The sequence below is a fragment of the Pan troglodytes genome, chromosome 7 (genome assembly GCF_028858775.2).
Source record: "Pan troglodytes isolate AG18354 chromosome 7, NHGRI_mPanTro3-v2.0_pri, whole genome shotgun sequence".
NCBI classification, from domain to species: Eukaryota; Metazoa; Chordata; class Mammalia; order Primates; family Hominidae; genus Pan; species Pan troglodytes.
In genome coordinates, this window is record NC_072405.2 from 19,861,135 (window position 1) to 19,881,569 (window position 20,435).

General features: G+C 54.0%; 1 protein-coding gene across 1 annotated transcript; it reads right to left on the bottom strand.

The window, feature by feature from the left end:
- Positions 1-17,093: 17,093 nt before the first annotated feature.
- LOC134810728 (protein FAM90A15-like) lies at positions 17,094-20,317 on the bottom strand. The gene is made up of 3 exons (XM_063816776.1): positions 19,839-20,317; positions 19,272-19,380; positions 17,094-18,607 (listed from the first exon to the last, which is right to left on the bottom strand). The coding sequence occupies exons 1-3, from the start codon at positions 19,979-19,981 to the stop codon at positions 17,645-17,647; spliced, it is 1,215 nt and encodes a 404-aa protein (XP_063672846.1). The 5' UTR covers positions 19,982-20,317; the 3' UTR covers positions 17,094-17,644.
- Between the last annotated feature and the right edge of the window lie 118 nt (positions 20,318-20,435).

Below are 20,435 nucleotides of genomic sequence, written 5' to 3' on the forward strand. Positions count from 1 at the left end.
GGATACTTTCTAGGTGATCTGGATAATCCAGATAACGACCCTCAACAGCGGCGGAAAGGGAGCAGCCATTTGGTGTGTCTCAGAAAATCCCGCTCAGTTCCGAGGCCCCCTAGATGTGGAATCCTGCTCAGAGTTGTTCCCAGGTCAGAGAATGGAGAGAGCCTGTGAATGATGGGATCTCCCTGCCTAGATCTTTCAGTGAGTCTCTACCTCAGCTACTCTTAGGATCAGGGGGAGAACCACGGTGTCAGACATCCGGAAAGAAGACGGGATGAATGTTTTACCTCTGAAGTACATCCCAAATGTGGGAGTTGACTTCAGCTTTGCTGGGGTCTATTTGGCCAGGGAAACTCTGCCTGGTTCATTCGCACATCCGGAAGCCACTTCACGGGGGGCCGTCGCAACTGGAACCACACACTTGGCATCGGCGGTTGAGCCAAATGGGGACTCGTGGTGCAAGCAACGCTCCCCACGTGTTAGCGTGGGTGAGATTCGGTTGGCGGAATTTTACTAGGTGCGTGTTAGTAGAGTGGGGCTGAGGTTTTCTTGCTCCTGTGGTTGTATACGAAGTCAAAGGTCCTGCCCAGCCCTGCGGTCCCCTCAGTCAACTCTGTTTCGGAGACATAACGATTTGGATTGCCAACAAGTCAAGAAATGTTCAAGCCCTTGGATGTAGGGTAAAGAAAGGGAGATCAGACTGTCACTGTGTCTATGTAGAAGGGAAGACATAAGAGACTCCATTTTGAAAAAGACCTGTACTTTAAACAATTGCTTTGCTGAGATGTTGATCATTTGTAGCTTTGCCGCGGCCCCTTTGACCCAACTTGGAGCTCACAAAAACCTGTGTTGTATAACATCGAGGCTTAAGGGATCTAGGGCTGTGCAGGGCGTGCCTTGTTAACCAAATGTTTACGAGCAGTATACTTGGTAAAAGTCATTGCCATTCTCTAGTCTCAATAAACCAGGGGCACAATGCACCGTGGAAAGCCACAGGGACCTCTGCCCTTGAAAGCAGGGTATTGTCCAAGGTTTCTCCCCATGTGACAGTCTGAAATATGGCCTCGTGGGATGGGAAAGACCTGACTGTCCCCCAGCCTGACACCCGTAATGGGTCTGTGCTGAGGTGGATTAGTCAAAGAGGAAAGCCTCTTGCAGTTGAGATGCAGGAAGGCCACTGTCTCCTGCTTGCCCCTGGGAACTGAATGTCTCGGTGTAAAGCCCGATCGTACATTTGTTCAACTCTGAGCTCGGAGAAAAGCTGCCCTGTGGCGGGAGGCGAGACGTGTTGGCAGTAATGCTGCCTTGTTATTCTTTACTCCGCTGAGATGTTTGGGTGGAGAGAAACATAAATCTGGCCTACGTGCATGTCCAGGCATAGTACCTTCCCTTGAACTTAGTCATGATATAGATTCTTTGGCTCACGTGTGTGTTTTTTTTTTGTTTGTTTTTTGTTTTGTTGTTGTTGACCTTCTCCTTATTATCACCCTGCTCTCCTACTACATTCCTTTTTGCTGAAATAATGAAAATCATAATCAATAAAAACTGAGGGAACTCAGAGGCCGGTGCCGGTGCAGGTCCTTGGTGTGCTGAGTGCCGGTCCCCTGGACCCACTGTTGTCTCCCTATACTTTGTCTCTGTGTCTTATTTCTTCTCTCCGTCTCTCATCCCACCCGACTAGAAACACCCACAGGTGTGGAGGGGCAGGCCACCCCTTCACTCGGAAAATCAGTTAAACACAAACACGGAATGAGAGTCAAAAGACAATATGTCATCTTTTTGAGAATTTTATTCACTTCAAAACCAATTAAACACACACATGTACAAAGGCATTCCACAGCCCAGTTTTCGAGGCTGAGGAAAGACCCCGAGAGCGCTCTGCACAGCACGCTTCCCAGCGTCCGAAACACTGCTCTCAGGGCGGGGCACAGCGGAAGGGCTGCACCTCTCAGGGTTCCCTAACTTTTCCCTTATTCAGTCATCTAGAGAGCAAATACACAGTAATTCCCCAGTTTCCTATTGACGTCCCAGCGGAAGTCTGACTCCTGCGCGTCACGCAGTTTCTGAGGCAACGAATCTCTGGCACGGAAGCTTTTCCTGGCGCGTTTCCGGAGAACCACGCGAACTACAACGTCCCTCACCAGAATTCAATGAGGCAGAGTCCCTGCATCTGCTCCCTGCCTGGCCTGGGCTCCCACATCCACAGAAGCGCCACAGCCGGGGAGCTTCGGAGTCACCGCACAGAGTCTGCTCTCTGCTCTGCACTCCTCAGTCCCACAGTCCCCTCCAAGTCACGGGAGCTGGAGGCCAAGGAGCCCCTGCCACCTGCAGTCTCACTCCAGGTCAGAATCGCTGTCCTCTGAGGAGGAGGAAACCTGAAGGTCCTCATAGAGGACGCTCGGTGGGACACGAACACGGGGACCCTCAGACTTCTCTGACACATGAGGGCTCTGAGCGAGGAAGGCTCCCGGCTTCTCAGGAGAGTGAAATGAGGGGGCCGCCAGGAGGCTGGAGCTCCAGCGTCCGTTTTCCAGTCTCCGGAAGAGCACTGTGAGAGGCTGGGCCCCATCATGGCTGGCCGCTGGGTGATGGGACATGGTGCAGGCCTGGGCAGTAGGCAGGCAAGGTCTGCTGTGCGGAGGCTGCCGGTCGACGCTGGGCACCTGGGCGGGTGTCCTCCTGCCCATCTGGGGCGACGTACTTGGTCCAAGTTCGGTTGCGGCTGGCGGAGGTTGGAGATTCTCCGGGGCCCCCAGCTCACCTCCCTGGATGGCGCTTTCGGGGATCTGGAAGGGACCCAGTCTCGGTTTCTTGGGGAAGTTCAGGCAAGCCTGAATCCGAGCCTGGGCAGGTCTCTTGGCTCCTGGCCCGAAGCTGAGATTGGAGCCTAGGCCCAAGCTGTGTGTGGCGGCTGGCGGGCAGGGCTGTGAGGTCACCGCAGGACGTTTGTCCTGTGCCTGGGGTCTGATGGCCTGGAGCAGGCCGTGGGTTTTGGAGGCAGCCTGGGGAACTTCTCGGCAGCCACCCTCAGGGCTGCTGTGTGTCGGCTTCACCACGAGGAGAGGCTCGGGGCCCTGCTGCCTGACTGCAGGCTGAGGGATGTCGGCCGCAGCCCCTGTCTGTCTTTCCTTTGGTCCAAGACTTGAGGAGGAGCTCAGACTGGCTTTTCTGAGGGGAGACGGCGAAGCCAAGACGGAGCCCCTGTCAGACGTTTCGGTAGCTGAGCGATCAGCGAGGACAGGGCCCAGGCGCGGCCTCTTACTGGTTGTGTGGACCGGCATTGGCCCGCTTGCAACCTGAAAGAGAGGAAACAACACAGGTTAGAAGTTCCTCCGCATGGAGCCAACGTGAAAATCAAGCACATCCAAAGACAAGGTGCACACGCCATGAAATTCTTAGTACAGTATCGACAGGCGGTCCTTGGAAGTAGGGACAGACCCTCCACTTGAGTGCTGATCAGGACAAGACACATGAAAGATGCGCTCTCGAGCTATGTGTAGCTGATCTAAGCACACCATTGTTCAAAAGATCGCGTCTTGGGCATTAACTGGATCAAAGCGCCTCCACTCAGCCTTCCATGAAGTGGAACGGACTGAGGCCCTTCCGAAGGCAGGTTGGTGGCTCAAGGGTACTCAGGACGTCTTCTCTGAACACATGCATGTTCCTGGGTTTAGCCTTCTCCACGTTTGGGGCCTCTGAGGGACTAATTTCCTCATGCCGCTAGGAACATGTTGTTGGCAGGCTTGCCATAATTGGACAGAAAGAAAGCAACAGGAAATACGGCATCTTCAGATGCCTTCGCCTGGAATCAAATTGACCTGGAAGGATCGTGGAGTCCCTGACCCCAAGAAGGCAAGAAAGAGGGGTTCCCCGATTTCCTCCCGCAGACGGGAAGCTGAAAGGAAATCAACCAGGGTGACCTAGAGGAGAAAAGGACCAGGGGCCCGGGGTGACACTCACCCTCAGATAATCAGAAGATTCCGTGGATCCTTTTCGATTCGGCAGCGGCTTCTCTGGAGGTTTCCCAGAAAATATGTGGAGGAGAGCCTTCCTCTGCGGGTCTTGTTGCCTGCAGAACAGAAAAAGGTCAGGCCGTGCCCCCTGGTTTTCCCCAGGAGACAGGGAGAACCCTGTGTGGGGCCCAGCCCCGTTCCGTATTTTGTGATACAGAAATGGACATCTGGTGCCCTTTCCGCCTCTGCACCTTCCCTCACGTGCCAACCTTCCCGTCCCCCAGGTGGCCCTCTAGGCTTCCCAACTAAGGACTGTGATTTGGATTCCATCGCTTTTCCCCCTGTCGTGGGGAACCTGCACGAAGCGCCCCCGCCTCTCCCCGTCCCTGAATCTCCCAGAGCCAAAGGAGCTCCTGGGTGTGGAACCCCGGAGGACACGGAGCTCCGGCCTATTTCTCTGCAGCGTTCCTTCCCTGGCCCGGAGACGGAAAGGCACACGGTGTGCAGGTGCAGAGACACCATGTCCTTAGGAGGCAGTACCCTAAGAGTGGTGAAAACCCCTCCCACTGCTCACCTTGGTCTCTCTTCCTTCTCTCCCTTATCCTTGTTCAAGGGCCCTGGGTTGGCTTCAACCTGGGGCTTCCATGGTTTCAGGTTTTCCTTCCCTTCCTTTTTCCCCAAGGTCGCTGGAACCAGGGCTGCCTTCCAGCACTTCATGGGGCACCTGGTACTTCTGGCCGTGTGGCCAAAGGCCCCGCAGTTTTTGCACTTGAGCTGTGGGTGGAAAGGAAGTGATGTCGGTGAGTGAGCTGAAGCCACAGGCAGCGATCCCACGTCCACATTGGGACGGATTGTGAATTCAGAGCTGAATAAGGATTCCAAAGAGGGGACACCGGCATGGGGGCCGTTAAGTGCTGGGAGAGTTCGGATACGATGTTCCCTCCCAAAGCCCACGTGACGGAGGAACTCTGAAAGGAAGGACTCAAGGTTCCAAGGGGCACGACGGTGAACCCGAAGTCAACAACACAGCCAAACGTGGCTACACAGGACTCTAAGTAGAAAGGGAGGTTGCCCCCAAGAGTCTCTCAAGGGACCTATCGGGCCGGGGAGAAGGTCCCAAGCCACGCCCACCTTGGATGGGAAAAGCAACCTGGGTGGTGGTGACAGAGCTCTTTGGAATCCAACCCAGTCTCTGAGGACCGTGTGACACCCCCTCCCCCCGTCCCCACCCCCACCCCGATACCCAAGAGATCCAGGGCTAGACTTACCCTGGGATCTTCTTCATCGGGCGGGGGAGCCCTTGGCCCAACTGGGGCCCTCCGCTGCTTCTGGAGGGTCTGGGCTCTCACCAGTCTCTTGGCCCAAGATTTGGGGTCCCGACGTGCCATCATCTTCGTCGCCTGGGGGTTTTGTGACCGCCTTTTTCAGGGGTTGACTGTTGGGTCACCTGAAACACACACAAACACACACATGTCGATGGTTAAGCACATTGGATATTCACACACCCACAGGAAGCCACCTGCTAACTCCCTGCCGGTGTGGTCATGAGGAGACCTCACCACCAGTCGGTCAAATCTGTAGAACACAATGTGCTGTGTGCATCCTCGGATACTGTGTGTTCCTCTGCCATGACTACCTAGTCCAAGAGTAAACCGCACCTGCCACAGGGCCCGTGGCCTAGGTATGGGGAGTTGAGCTTTCAACCCCAAACAAGCAACTGATTCTGGAGACTGGACTTAGGTCTCTCACGATTCACTCCGGTAGAAGACACGGTGATTCTATCTCCCTTGACGGACAGAATGATCGAAGACACAGGGCATGGCTTGCGCCACCCTTTGGCAGGTCTGTTTGAAGTCAGGGATAAGGGATGCTTCCTGTGACAACTTGAATCGCTACTCTGGCCATTTCATTAGGCAACTTCCAAACACAAATTCATAGAGAGAAGTTACCTTCCTCTCTACCACACTAGCAGGTGATGGTCTTTCCTGTTCTACCTTTTGGCTTTAGCTCCAGCCCCTCTTTACTTATTTATTTTTTCTGGTATTTTACGCATACCACACGAATTCATCTGAACAAACGGGGAACAAGTGCCACATCGCATCGACGTCTTACACGGCTGAAGGGCAAACCACCCTTTTTTCCAAAGTCCTTTTTCCATTTACCCACCAATTCAGCATGCTGCAGTACATTTCTTTTCGCATTCCCATCTTGGTCTTATCCCACATGTGGAGACGGATATGTTTTCTCGTTTTCTGTTGCAAGAATTACTAGTAACGAGAACACATCCTTCCCCACCAGCAAGCCCCAGTGTGATCGGTTTCTTTCGGCCTCCTGTGTCTCTTCCCCCCACCCCCACACCCCTCAGGGATTGCGTGAAAAAAACAATAGTTCAGTGAAACTAACCTGAAATTACGCGTCTACTTGCTTTCCCCGGCTGGCGCTGAGATGGGCAGGTGCTGGAGCAGCCCCGCTGGAAGCGATGCAGCATCCAGGACGACGGAGGAAGGGGCGGAGAGGGACCTCTGCTTTCCAGGCTGCCTTTTATACTGCCTCTGGTCACCTGACATGGAACGTACCCTAACCTAATCAGTTACCTGTACCTTAATTGCAATTAACTTAATCCAATTACGTGACCTGGAAAGGTCTATCTGCACAGCCCACTCTAACATCATGTCCACTGCTGACAGACATTCTAAAACCTACGTGTACAGCTGCAAGCTTTGAAGAATAGATGCTCCCCGTCAGACATGTAACACTGGTGCCTGTACCCCTGTCTTCTTTTCCATCTTTTTGTTTTGTTTTGTTTTGTTTTGTTTTTAAAAAATGTGGTAAAATAGACACCTTTTAATTGGACCACATTTAGTCTATCTCGACGTGGGCCTCAGTGTCATCAAGGAGATTCTCCTTGACGTGCAGTCACGGCCATGATCCATCTTCAGAGCTTCTCTTTCTTCCCCAAGGTAAGTCTGTCAGCAGAGAACCCTGACCGCACCCTCATGTGTTTTCTCCTCCAGGAGGCGCTTGGAAACCACCGTGAATTGGACCGCACTGGGAAACACAGATGAGGAAAGTCAACAACGCTTTGTCCTTCAGTGCCTGGCTCCTTTTTCAGCTCGTCTTGCGACTCCAGGCATTATGCCTGAAAAGTGTCCCGGACGCCTGTGAGGCTCTAATTCCCTGGGTCCCATTGCCATGTCTCTGGATTTGCGAAGATCCACCGCACCTTCTGTGGAACTCCCGTGTCGGTGAACTTTTGTGCCACGGCCCCTAATTCTGCCCATGGTCATCTGCAGCTGCACGACTTAGGGTCCATGTTCCTTGGACGGGAAGAGACAGGCAGGAGTCGGAATGATGAACCAGCACACTGGGGCATTTTCTCACGTAGCCCAAGTGACCCCATGGTGTTCTTGAGCTTTGGAACCAGTCGCGTCCCCTTTGACACTGCACCCGGCTCCCAGTCTCTCAATCGTGTTGGCCCTCCGGCGATCTCCCGTTGGATGAATTGCTCCTGCTGAAACTCGAGTCCCCTTTGATTTGCGCTTCATTAATTATTCATGATTCAGGTGGGAAGGCCTGCTGACGACCCCCTGTGGCCGTTCTCTGAGCTTTCCTGTCACATCGTTTCCTTCCACGCTCTTTGGTTCCTTATGGTCCTGCTCCTTCTGCTGTCAGAGGAGCAGAGAGTTGATCTTATTGATTCTGGATACGGATACTTTCCAGGTGATCTGGATAATCCAGATAACGACCCTCAACAGCGGCGGAAAGGGAGCAGCCATTTGGTGTGTCTCAGAAAATCCCGCTCAGTTCCGAGGCCCCCTAGATGTGGAATCCTGCTCAGAGTTGTTCCCAGGTCAGAGAATGGAGAGAGCCTGTGAATGATGGGATCTCCCTGCCTAGATCTTTCAGTGAGTCTCTACCTCAGCTACTCTTAGGATCAGGGGGAGAACCACGGTGTCAGACATCCGGAAAGAAGACGGGATGAATGTTTTACCTCTGAAGTACATCCCAAATGTGGGAGTTGACTTCAGCTTTGCTGGGGTCTATTTGGCCAGGGAAACTCTGCCTGGTTCATTCGCACATCCGGAAGCCACTTCACGGGGGGCCGTCGCAACTGGAACCACACACTTGGCATCGGCGGTTGAGCCAAATGGGGACTCGTGGTGCAAGCAACGCTCCCCACGTGTTAGCGTGGGTGAGATTCGGTTGGCGGAATTTTACTAGGTGCGTGTTAGTAGAGTGGGGCTGAGGTTTTCTTGCTCCTGTGGTTGTATACGAAGTCAAAGGTCCTGCCCAGCCCTGCGGTCCCCTCAGTCAACTCTGTTTCGGAGACATAACGATTTGGATTGCCAACAAGTCAAGAAATGTTCAAGCCCTTGGATGTAGGGTAAAGAAAGGGAGATCAGACTGTCACTGTGTCTATGTAGAAGGGAAGACATAAGAGACTCCATTTTGAAAAAGACCTGTACTTTAAACAATTGCTTTGCTGAGATGTTGATCATTTGTAGCTTTGCCGCGGCCCCTTTGACCCAACTTGGAGCTCACAAAAACCTGTGTTGTATAACATCGAGGCTTAAGGGATCTAGGGCTGTGCAGGGCGTGCCTTGTTAACCAAATGTTTACGAGCAGTATACTTGGTAAAAGTCATTGCCATTCTCTAGTCTCAATAAACCAGGGGCACAATGCACCGTGGAAAGCCACAGGGACCTCTGCCCTTGAAAGCAGGGTATTGTCCAAGGTTTCTCCCCATGTGACAGTCTGAAATATGGCCTCGTGGGATGGGAAAGACCTGACTGTCCCCCAGCCTGACACCCGTAATGGGTCTGTGCTGAGGTGGATTAGTCAAAGAGGAAAGCCTCTTGCAGTTGAGATGCAGGAAGGCCACTGTCTCCTGCTTGCCCCTGGGAACTGAATGTCTCGGTGTAAAGTCCGATCGTACATTTGTTCAACTCTGAGCTCGGAGAAAAGCTGCCCTGTGGCGGGAGGCGAGACGTGTTGGCAGTAATGCTGCCTTGTTATTCTTTACTCCGCTGAGATGTTTGGGTGGAGAGAAACATAAATCTGGCCTACGTGCATGTCCAGGCATAGTACCTTCCCTTGAACTTAGTCATGATATAGATTCTTTGGCTCACGTGTGTGTTTTTTTTTTGTTTGTTTTTTGTTTTGTTGTTGTTGACCTTCTCCTTATTATCACCCTGCTCTCCTACTACATTCCTTTTTGCTGAAATAATGAAAATCATAATCAATAAAAACTGAGGGAACTCAGAGGCCGGTGCCGGTGCAGGTCCTTGGTGTGCTGAGTGCCGGTCCCCTGGACCCACTGTTGTCTCCCTATACTTTGTCTCTGTGTCTTATTTCTTCTCTCCGTCTCTCATCCCACCCGACTAGAAACACCCACAGGTGTGGAGGGGCAGGCCACCCCTTCACTCGGAAAATCAGTTAAACACAAACACGGAATGAGAGTCAAAAGACAATATGTCATCTTTTTGAGAATTTTATTCACTTCAAAACCAATTAAACACACACATGTACAAAGGCATTCCACAGCCCAGTTTTTGAGGCTGAGGAAAGACCCCGAGAGCGCTCTGCACAGCACGCTTCCCAGCGTCCGAAACACTGCTCTCAGGGCGGGGCACAGCGGAAGGGCTGCACCTCTCAGGGTTCCCTAACTTTTCCCTTATTCAGTCATCTAGAGAGCAAATACACAGTAATTCCCCAGTTTCCTATTGACGTCCCAGCGGAAGTCTGACTCCTGCGCGTCACGCAGTTTCTGAGGCAACGAATCTCTGGCACGGAAGCTTTTCCTGGCGCGTTTCCGGAGAACCACGCGAACTACAACGTCCCTCACCAGAATTCAATGAGGCAGAGTCCCTGCATCTGCTCCCTGCCTGGCCTGGGCTCCCACATCCACAGAAGCGCCACAGCCGGGGAGCTTCGGAGTCACCGCACAGAGTCTGCTCTCTGCTCTGCACTCCTCAGTCCCACAGTCCCCTCCAAGTCACGGGAGCTGGAGGCCAAGGAGCCCCTGCCACCTGCAGTCTCACTCCAGGTCAGAATCGCTGTCCTCTGAGGAGGAGGAAACCTGAAGGTCCTCATAGAGGACGCTCGGTGGGACACGAACACGGGGACCCTCAGACTTCTCTGACACATGAGGGCTCTGAGCGAGGAAGGCTCCCGGCTTCTCAGGAGAGTGAAATGAGGGGGCCGCCAGGAGGCTGGAGCTCCAGCGTCCGTTTTCCAGTCTCCGGAAGAGCACTGTGAGAGGCTGGGCCCCATCATGGCTGGCCGCTGGGTGATGGGACATGGTGCAGGCCTGGGCAGTAGGCAGGCAAGGTCTGCTGTGCGGAGGCTGCCGGTCGACGCTGGGCACCTGGGCGGGTGTCCTCCTGCCCATCTGGGGCGACGTACTTGGTCCAAGTTCGGTTGCGGCTGGCGGAGGTTGGAGATTCTCCGGGGCCCCCAGCTCACCTCCCTGGATGGCGCTTTCGGGGATCTGGAAGGGACCCAGTCTCGGTTTCTTGGGGAAGTTCAGGCAAGCCTGAATCCGAGCCTGGGCAGGTCTCTTGGCTCCTGGCCCGAAGCTGAGATTGGAGCCTAGGCCCAAGCTGTGTGTGGCGGCTGGCGGGCAGGGCTGTGAGGTCACCGCAGGACGTTTGTCCTGTGCCTGGGGTCTGATGGCCTGGAGCAGGCCGTGGGTTTTGGAGGCAGCCTGGGGAACTTCTCGGCAGCCACCCTCAGGGCTGCTGTGTGTCGGCTTCACCACGAGGAGAGGCTCGGGGCCCTGCTGCCTGACTGCAGGCTGAGGGATGTCGGCCGCAGCCCCTGTCTGTCTTTCCTTTGGTCCAAGACTTGAGGAGGAGCTCAGACTGGCTTTTCTGAGGGGAGACGGCGAAGCCAAGACGGAGCCCCTGTCAGACGTTTCGGTAGCTGAGCGATCAGCGAGGACAGGGCCCAGGCGCGGCCTCTTACTGGTTGTGTGGACCGGCATTGGCCCGCTTGCAACCTGAAAGAGAGGAAACAACACAGGTTAGAAGTTCCTCCGCATGGAGCCAACGTGAAAATCAAGCACATCCAAAGACAAGGTGCACACGCCATGAAATTCTTAGTACAGTATCGACAGGCGGTCCTTGGAAGTAGGGACAGACCCTCCACTTGAGTGCTGATCAGGACAAGACACATGAAAGATGCGCTCTCGAGCTATGTGTAGCTGATCTAAGCACACCATTGTTCAAAAGATCGCGTCTTGGGCATTAACTGGATCAAAGCGCCTCCACTCAGCCTTCCATGAAGTGGAACGGACTGAGGCCCTTCCGAAGGCAGGTTGGTGGCTCAAGGGTACTCAGGACGTCTTCTCTGAACACATGCATGTTCCTGGGTTTAGCCTTCTCCACGTTTGGGGCCTCTGAGGGACTAATTTCCTCATGCCGCTAGGAACATGTTGTTGGCAGGCTTGCCATAATTGGACAGAAAGAAAGCAACAGGAAATACGGCATCTTCAGATGCCTTCGCCTGGAATCAAATTGACCTGGAAGGATCGTGGAGTCCCTGACCCCAAGAAGGCAAGAAAGAGGGGTTCCCCGATTTCCTCCCGCAGACGGGAAGCTGAAAGGAAATCAACCAGGGTGACCTAGAGGAGAAAAGGACCAGGGGCCCGGGGTGACACTCACCCTCAGATAATCAGAAGATTCCGTGGATCCTTTTCGATTCGGCAGCGGCTTCTCTGGAGGTTTCCCAGAAAATATGTGGAGGAGAGCCTTCCTCTGCGGGTCTTGTTGCCTGCAGAACAGAAAAAGGTCAGGCCGTGCCCCCTGGTTTTCCCCAGGAGACAGGGAGAACCCTGTGTGGGGCCCAGCCCCGTTCCGTGTTTTGTGATACAGAAATGGACATCTGGTGCCCTTTCCGCCTCTGCACCTTCCCTCACGTGCCAACCTTCCCGTCCCCCAGGTGGCCCTCTAGGCTTCCCAACTAAGGACTGTGATTTGGATTCCATCGCTTTTCCCCCTGTCGTGGGGAACCTGCACGAAGCGCCCCCGCCTCTCCCCGTCCCTGAATCTCCCAGAGCCAAAGGAGCTCCTGGGTGTGGAACCCCGGAGGACACGGAGCTCCGGCCTATTTCTCTGCAGCGTTCCTTCCCTGGCCCGGAGACGGAAAGGCACACGGTGTGCAGGTGCAGAGACACCATGTCCTTAGGAGGCAGTACCCTAAGAGTGGTGAAAACCCCTCCCACTGCTCACCTTGGTCTCTCTTCCTTCTCTCCCTTATCCTTGTTCAAGGGCCCCGGGTTGGCTTCAACCTGGGGCTTCCATGGTTTCAGGTTTTCCTTCCCTTCCTTTTTCCCCAAGGTCGCTGGAACCAGGGCTGCCTTCCAGCACTTCATGGGGCACCTGGTACTTCTGGCCGTGTGGCCAAAGGCCCCGCAGTTTTTGCACTTGAGCTGTGGGTGGAAAGGAAGTGATGTCGGTGAGTGAGCTGAAGCCACAGGCAGCGATCCCACGTCCACATTGGGACGGATTGTGAATTCAGAGCTGAATAAGGATTCCAAAGAGGGGACACCGGCATGGGGGCCGTTAAGTGCTGGGAGAGTTCGGATACGATGTTCCCTCCCAAAGCCCACGTGACGGAGGAACTCTGAAAGGAAGGACTCAAGGTTCCAAGGGGCACGACGGTGAACCCGAAGTCAACAACACAGCCAAACGTGGCTACACAGGACTCTAAGTAGAAAGGGAGGTTGCCCCCAAGAGTCTCTCAAGGGACCTATCGGGCCGGGGAGAAGGTCCCAAGCCACGCCCACCTTGGATGGGAAAAGCAACCTGGGTGGTGGTGACAGAGCTCTTTGGAATCCAACCCAGTCTCTGAGGACCGTGTGACACCCCCTCCCCCCGTCCCCACCCCCACCCCGATACCCAAGAGATCCAGGGCTAGACTTACCCTGGGATCTTCTTCATCGGGCGGGGGAGCCCTTGGCCCAACTGGGGCCCTCCGCTGCTTCTGGAGGGTCTGGGCTCTCACCAGTCTCTTGGCCCAAGATTTGGGGTCCCGACGTGCCATCATCTTCGTCGCCTGGGGGTTTTGTGACCGCCTTTTTCAGGGGTTGACTGTTGGGTCACCTGAAACACACACAAACACACACATGTCGATGGTTAAGCACATTGGATATTCACACACCCACAGGAAGCCACCTGCTAACTCCCTGCCGGTGTGGTCATGAGGAGACCTCACCACCAGTCGGTCAAATCTGTAGAACACAATGTGCTGTGTGCATCCTCGGATACTGTGTGTTCCTCTGCCATGACTACCTAGTCCAAGAGTAAACCGCACCTGCCACAGGGCCCGTGGCCTAGGTATGGGGAGTTGAGCTTTCAACCCCAAACAAGCAACTGATTCTGGAGACTGGACTTAGGTCTCTCACGATTCACTCCGGTAGAAGACACGGTGATTCTATCTCCCTTGACGGACAGAATGATCGAAGACACAGGGCATGGCTTGCGCCACCCTTTGGCAGGTCTGTTTGAAGTCAGGGATAAGGGATGCTTCCTGTGACAACTTGAATCGCTACTCTGGCCATTTCATTAGGCAACTTCCAAACACAAATTCATAGAGAGAAGTTACCTTCCTCTCTACCACACTAGCAGGTGATGGTCTTTCCTGTTCTACCTTTTGGCTTTAGCTCCAGCCCCTCTTTACTTATTTATTTTTTCTGGTATTTTACGCATACCACACGAATTCATCTGAACAAACGGGGAACAAGTGCCACATCGCATCGACGTCTTACACGGCTGAAGGGCAAACCACCCTTTTTTCCAAAGTCCTTTTTCCATTTACCCACCAATTCAGCATGCTGCAGTACATTTCTTTTCGCATTCCCATCTTGGTCTTATCCCACATGTGGAGACGGATATGTTTTCTCGTTTTCTGTTGCAAGAATTACTAGTAACGAGAACACATCCTTCCCCACCAGCAAGCCCCAGTGTGATCGGTTTCTTTCGGCCTCCTGTGTCTCTTCCCCCCACCCCCACACCCCTCAGGGATTGCGTGAAAAAAACAATAGTTCAGTGAAACTAACCTGAAATTACGCGTCTACTTGCTTTCCCCGGCTGGCGCTGAGATGGGCAGGTGCTGGAGCAGCCCCGCTGGAAGCGATGCAGCATCCAGGACGACGGAGGAAGGGGCGGAGAGGGACCTCTGCTTTCCAGGCTGCCTTTTATACTGCCTCTGGTCACCTGACATGGAACGTACCCTAACCTAATCAGTTACCTGTACCTTAATTGCAATTAACTTAATCCAATTACGTGACCTGGAAAGGTCTATCTGCACAGCCCACTCTAACATCATGTCCACTGCTGACAGACATTCTAAAACCTACGTGTACAGCTGCAAGCTTTGAAGAATAGATGCTCCCCGTCAGACATGTAACACTGGTGCCTGTACCCCTGTCTTCTTTTCCATCTTTTTGTTTTGTTTTGTTTTGTTTTGTTTTTAAAAAATGTGGTAAAATAGACACCTTTTAATTGGACCACATTTAGTCTATCTCGACGTGGGCCTCAGTGTCATCAAGGAGATTCTCCTTGACGTGCAGTCACGGCCATGATCCATCTTCAGAGCTTCTCTTTCTTCCCCAAGGTAAGTCTGTCAGCAGAGAACCCTGACCGCACCCTCATGTGTTTTCTCCTCCAGGAGGCGCTTGGAAACCACCGTGAATTGGACCGCACTGGGAAACACAGATGAGGAAAGTCAACAACGCTTTGTCCTTCAGTGCCTGGCTCCTTTTTCAGCTCGTCTTGCGACTCCAGGCATTATGCCTGAAAAGTGTCCCGGACGCCTGTGAGGCTCTAATTCCCTGGGTCCCATTGCCATGTCTCTGGATTTGCGAAGATCCACCGCACCTTCTGTGGAACTCCCGTGTCGGTGAACTTTTGTGCCACGGCCCCTAATTCTGCCCATGGTCATCTGCAGCTGCACGACTTAGGGTCCATGTTCCTTGGACGGGAAGAGACAGGCAGGAGTCGGAATGATGAACCAGCACACTGGGGCATTTTCTCACGTAGCCCAAGTGACCCCATGGTGTTCTTGAGCTTTGGAACCAGTCGCGTCCCCTTTGACACTGCACCCGGCTCCCAGTCTCTCAATCGTGTTGGCCCTCCGGCGATCTCCCGTTGGATGAATTGCTCCTGCTGAAACTCGAGTCCCCTTTGATTTGCGCTTCATTAATTATTCATGATTCAGGTTGGAAGGCCTGCTGACGACCCCCTGTGGCCGTTCTCTGAGCTTTCCTGTCACATCGTTTCCTTCCACGCTCTTTGGTTCCTTATGGTCCTGCTCCTTCTGCTGTCAGAGGAGCAGAGAGTTGATCTTATTGATTCTGGATACGGATACTTTCTAGGTGATCTGGATAATCCAGATAACGACCCTCAACAGCGGCGGAAAGGGAGCAGCCATTTGGTGTGTCTCAGAAAATCCCGCTCAGTTCCGAGGCCCCCTAGATGTGGAATCCTGCTCAGAGTTGTTCCCAGGTCAGAGAATGGAGAGAGCCTGTGAATGATGGGATCTCCCTGCCTAGATCTTTCAGTGAGTCTCTACCTCAGCTACTCTTAGGATCAGGGGGAGAACCACGGTGTCAGACATCCGGAAAGAAGACGGGATGAATGTTTTACCTCTGAAGTACATCCCAAATGTGGGAGTTGACTTCAGCTTTGCTGGGGTCTATTTGGCCAGTGAAACTCTGCCTGGTTCATTCGCACATCCGGAAGCCACTTCACGGGGGGCCGTCGCAACTGGAACCACACACTTGGCATCGGCGGTTGAGCCAAATGGGGACTCGTGGTGCAAGCAACGCTCCCCACGTGTTAGCGTGGGTGAGATTCGGTTGGCGGAATTTTACTAGGTGCGTGTTAGTAGAGTGGGGCTGAGGTTTTCTTGCTCCTGTGGTTGTATACGAAGTCAAAGGTCCTGCCCAGCCCTGCGGTCCCCTCAGTCAACTCTGTTTCGGAGACATAACGATTTGGATTGCCAACAAGTCAAGAAATGTTCAAGCCCTTGGATGTAGGGTAAAGAAAGGGAGATCAGACTGTCACTGTGTCTATGTAGAAGGGAAGACATAAGAGACTCCATTTTGAAAAAGACCTGTACTTTAAACAATTGCTTTGCTGAGATGTTGATCATTTGTAGCTTTGCCGCGGCCCCTTTGACCCAACTTGGAGCTCACAAAAACCTGTGTTGTATAACATCGAGGCTTAAGGGATCTAGGGCTGTGCAGGGCGTGCCTTGTTAACCAAATGTTTACGAGCAGTATACTTGGTAAAAGTCATTGCCATTCTCTAGTCTCAATAAACCAGGGGCACAATGCACCGTGGAAAGCCACAGGGACCTCTGCCCTTGAAAGCAGGGTATTGTCCAAGGTTTCTCCCCATGTGACAGTCTGAAATATGGCCTCGTGGGATGGGAAAGACCTGACTGTCCCCCAGCCTGACACCCGTAATGGGTCTGTGCTGAGGTGGATTAGTCAAAGAGGAAAGCCTCTTGCAGTTGAGATGCAGGAAGGCCACTGTCTCCTGCTTGCCCCTGGGAACTGAATGTCTCGGTGTAAAGCCCGATCGTACATTTGTTCAACTCTGAGCTCGGAGAAAAGCTGCCCTGTGGCGGGAGGCGAGACGTGTTGGCAGTAATGCTGCCTTGTTATTCTTTACTCCGCTGAGATGTTTGGGTGGAGAGAAACATAAATCTGGCCTACGTGCATGTCCAGGCATAGTACCTTCCCTTGAACTTAGTCATGATATAGATTCTTTGGCTCACGTGTGTGTTTTTTTTTTGTTTGTTTTTTGTTTTGTTGTTGTTGACCTTCTCCTTATTATCACCCTGCTCTCCTACTACATTCCTTTTTGCTGAAATAATGAAAATCATAATCAATAAAAACTGAGGGAACTCAGAGGCCGGTGCCGGTGCAGGTCCTTGGTGTGCTGAGTGCCGGTCCCCTGGACCCACTGTTGTCTCCCTATACTTTGTCTCTGTGTCTTATTTCTTCTCTCCGTCTCTCATCCCACCCGACTAGAAACACCCACAGGTGTGGAGGGGCAGGCCACCCCTTCACTCGGAAAATCAGTTAAACACAAACACGGAATGAGAGTCAAAAGACAATATGTCATCTTTTTGAGAATTTTATTCACTTCAAAACCAATTAAACACACACATGTACAAAGGCATTCCACAGCCCAGTTTTCGAGGCTGAGGAAAGACCCCGAGAGCGCTCTGCACAGCACGCTTCCCAGCGTCCGAAACACTGCTCTCAGGGCGGGGCACAGCGGAAGGGCTGCACCTCTCAGGGTTCCCTAACTTTTCCCTTATTCAGTCATCTAGAGAGCAAATACACAGTAATTCCCCAGTTTCCTATTGACGTCCCAGCGGAAGTCTGACTCCTGCGCGTCACGCAGTTTCTGAGGCAACGAATCTCTGGCACGGAAGCTTTTCCTGGCGCGTTTCCGGAGAACCACGCGAACTACAACGTCCCTCACCAGAATTCAATGAGGCAGAGTCCCTGCATCTGCTCCCTGCCTGGCCTGGGCTCCCACATCCACAGAAGCGCCACAGCCGGGGAGCTTCGGAGTCACCGCACAGAGTCTGCTCTCTGCTCTGCACTCCTCAGTCCCACAGTCCCCTCCAAGTCACGGGAGCTGGAGGCCAAGGAGCCCCTGCCACCTGCAGTCTCACTCCAGGTCAGAATCGCTGTCCTCTGAGGAGGAGGAAACCTGAAGGTCCTCATAGAGGACGCTCGGTGGGACACGAACACGGGGACCCTCAGACTTCTCTGACACATGAGGGCTCTGAGCGAGGAAGGCTCCCGGCTTCTCAGGAGAGTGAAATGAGGGGGCCGCCAGGAGGCTGGAGCTCCAGCGTCCGTTTTCCAGTCTCCGGAAGAGCACTGTGAGAGGCTGGGCCCCATCATGGCTGGCCGCTGGGTGATGGGACATGGTGCAGGCCTGGGCAGTAGGCAGGCAAGGTCTGCTGTGCGGAGGCTGCCGGTCGACGCTGGGCACCTGGGCGGGTGTCCTCCTGCCCATCTGGGGCGACGTACTTGGTCCAAGTTCGGTTGCGGCTGGCGGAGGTTGGAGATTCTCCGGGGCCCCCAGCTCACCTCCCTGGATGGCGCTTTCGGGGATCTGGAAGGGACCCAGTCTCGGTTTCTTGGGGAAGTTCAGGCAAGCCTGAATCCGAGCCTGGGCAGGTCTCTTGGCTCCTGGCCCGAAGCTGAGATTGGAGCCTAGGCCCAAGCTGTGTGTGGCGGCTGGCGGGCAGGGCTGTGAGGTCACCGCAGGACGTTTGTCCTGTGCCTGGGGTCTGATGGCCTGGAGCAGGCCGTGGGTTTTGGAGGCAGCCTGGGGAACTTCTCGGCAGCCACCCTCAGGGCTGCTGTGTGTCGGCTTCACCACGAGGAGAGGCTCGGGGCCCTGCTGCCTGACTGCAGGCTGAGGGATGTCGGCCGCAGCCCCTGTCTGTCTTTCCTTTGGTCCAAGACTTGAGGAGGAGCTCAGACTGGCTTTTCTGAGGGGAGACGGCGAAGCCAAGACGGAGCCCCTGTCAGACGTTTCGGTAGCTGAGCGATCAGCGAGGACAGGGCCCAGGCGCGGCCTCTTACTGGTTGTGTGGACCGGCATTGGCCCGCTTGCAACCTGAAAGAGAGGAAACAACACAGGTTAGAAGTTCCTCCGCATGGAGCCAACGTGAAAATCAAGCACATCCAAAGACAAGGTGCACACGCCATGAAATTCTTAGTACAGTATCGACAGGCGGTCCTTGGAAGTAGGGACAGACCCTCCACTTGAGTGCTGATCAGGACAAGACACATGAAAGATGCGCTCTCGAGCTATGTGTAGCTGATCTAAGCACACCATTGTTCAAAAGATCGCGTCTTGGGCATTAACTGGATCAAAGCGCCTCCACTCAGCCTTCCATGAAGTGGAACGGACTGAGGCCCTTCCGAAGGCAGGTTGGTGGCTCAAGGGTACTCAGGACGTCTTCTCTGAACACATGCATGTTCCTGGGTTTAGCCTTCTCCACGTTTGGGGCCTCTGAGGGACTAATTTCCTCATGCCGCTAGGAACATGTTGTTGGCAGGCTTGCCATAATTGGACAGAAAGAAAGCAACAGGAAATACGGCATCTTCAGATGCCTTCGCCTGGAATCAAATTGACCTGGAAGGATCGTGGAGTCCCTGACCCCAAGAAGGCAAGAAAGAGGGGTTCCCCGATTTCCTCCCGCAGACGGGAAGCTGAAAGGAAATCAACCAGGGTGACCTAGAGGAGAAAAGGACCAGGGGCCCGGGGTGACACTCACCCTCAGATAATCAGAAGATTCCGTGGATCCTTTTCGATTCGGCAGCGGCTTCTCTGGAGGTTTCCCAGAAAATATGTGGAGGAGAGCCTTCCTCTGCGGGTCTTGTTGCCTGCAGAACAGAAAAAGGTCAGGCCGTGCCCCCTGGTTTTCCCCAGGAGACAGGGAGAACCCTGTGTGGGGCCCAGCCCCGTTCCGTGTTTTGTGATACAGAAATGGACATCTGGTGCCCTTTCCGCCTCTGCACCTTCCCTCACGTGCCAACCTTCCCGTCCCCCAGGTGGCCCTCTAGGCTTCCCAACTAAGGACTGTGATTTGGATTCCATCGCTTTTCCCCCTGTCGTGGGGAACCTGCACGAAGCGCCCCCGCCTCTCCCCGTCCCTGAATCTCCCAGAGCCAAAGGAGCTCCTGGGTGTGGAACCCCGGAGGACACGGAGCTCCGGCCTATTTCTCTGCAGCGTTCCTTCCCTGGCCCGGAGACGGAAAGGCACACGGTGTGCAGGTGCAGAGACACCATGTCCTTAGGAGGCAGTACCCTAAGAGTGGTGAAAACCCCTCCCACTGCTCACCTTGGTCTCTCTTCCTTCTCTCCCTTATCCTTGTTCAAGGGCCCCGGGTTGGCTTCAACCTGGGGCTTCCATGGTTTCAGGTTTTCCTTCCCTTCCTTTTTCCCCAAGGTCGCTGGAACCAGGGCTGCCTTCCAGCACTTCATGGGGCACCTGGTACTTCTGGCCGTGTGGCCAAAGGCCCCGCAGTTTTTGCACTTGAGCTGTGGGTGGAAAGGAAGTGATGTCGGTGAGTGAGCTGAAGCCACAGGCAGCGATCCCACGTCCACATTGGGACGGATTGTGAATTCAGAGCTGAATAAGGATTCCAAAGAGGGGACACCGGCATGGGGGCCGTTAAGTGCTGGGAGAGTTCGGATACGATGTTCCCTCCCAAAGCCCACGTGACGGAGGAACTCTGAAAGGAAGGACTCAAGGTTCCAAGGGGCACGACGGTGAACCCGAAGTCAACAACACAGCCAAACGTGGCTACACAGGACTCTAAGTAGAAAGGGAGGTTGCCCCCAAGAGTCTCTCAAGGGACCTATCGGGCCGGGGAGAAGGTCCCAAGCCACGCCCACCTTGGATGGGAAAAGCAACCTGGGTGGTGGTGACAGAGCT

What these genes read in the sequence shown, in the direction of transcription:
- LOC134810728 (XM_063816776.1), bottom strand. Translation starts at nt 19,981, where the DNA reads ATGAAGTGCTGGAAGGCAGCCCTGGTTCCAGCGACCTTGGGGAAAAAG. An exon ending in GAGAAGGAAGAGAGACCAAG is followed by an intron (nt 19,381 to 19,838) that starts GTGAGCAGTGGG and finishes TCTGTTCTGCAG; the next exon opens with GCAACAAGACCCGCAGAGGA. An exon ending in AATCTTCTGATTATCTGAGG is followed by an intron (nt 18,608 to 19,271) that starts GTGAGTGTCACC and finishes CCTCTCTTTCAG; the next exon opens with GTTGCAAGCGGGCCAATGCC.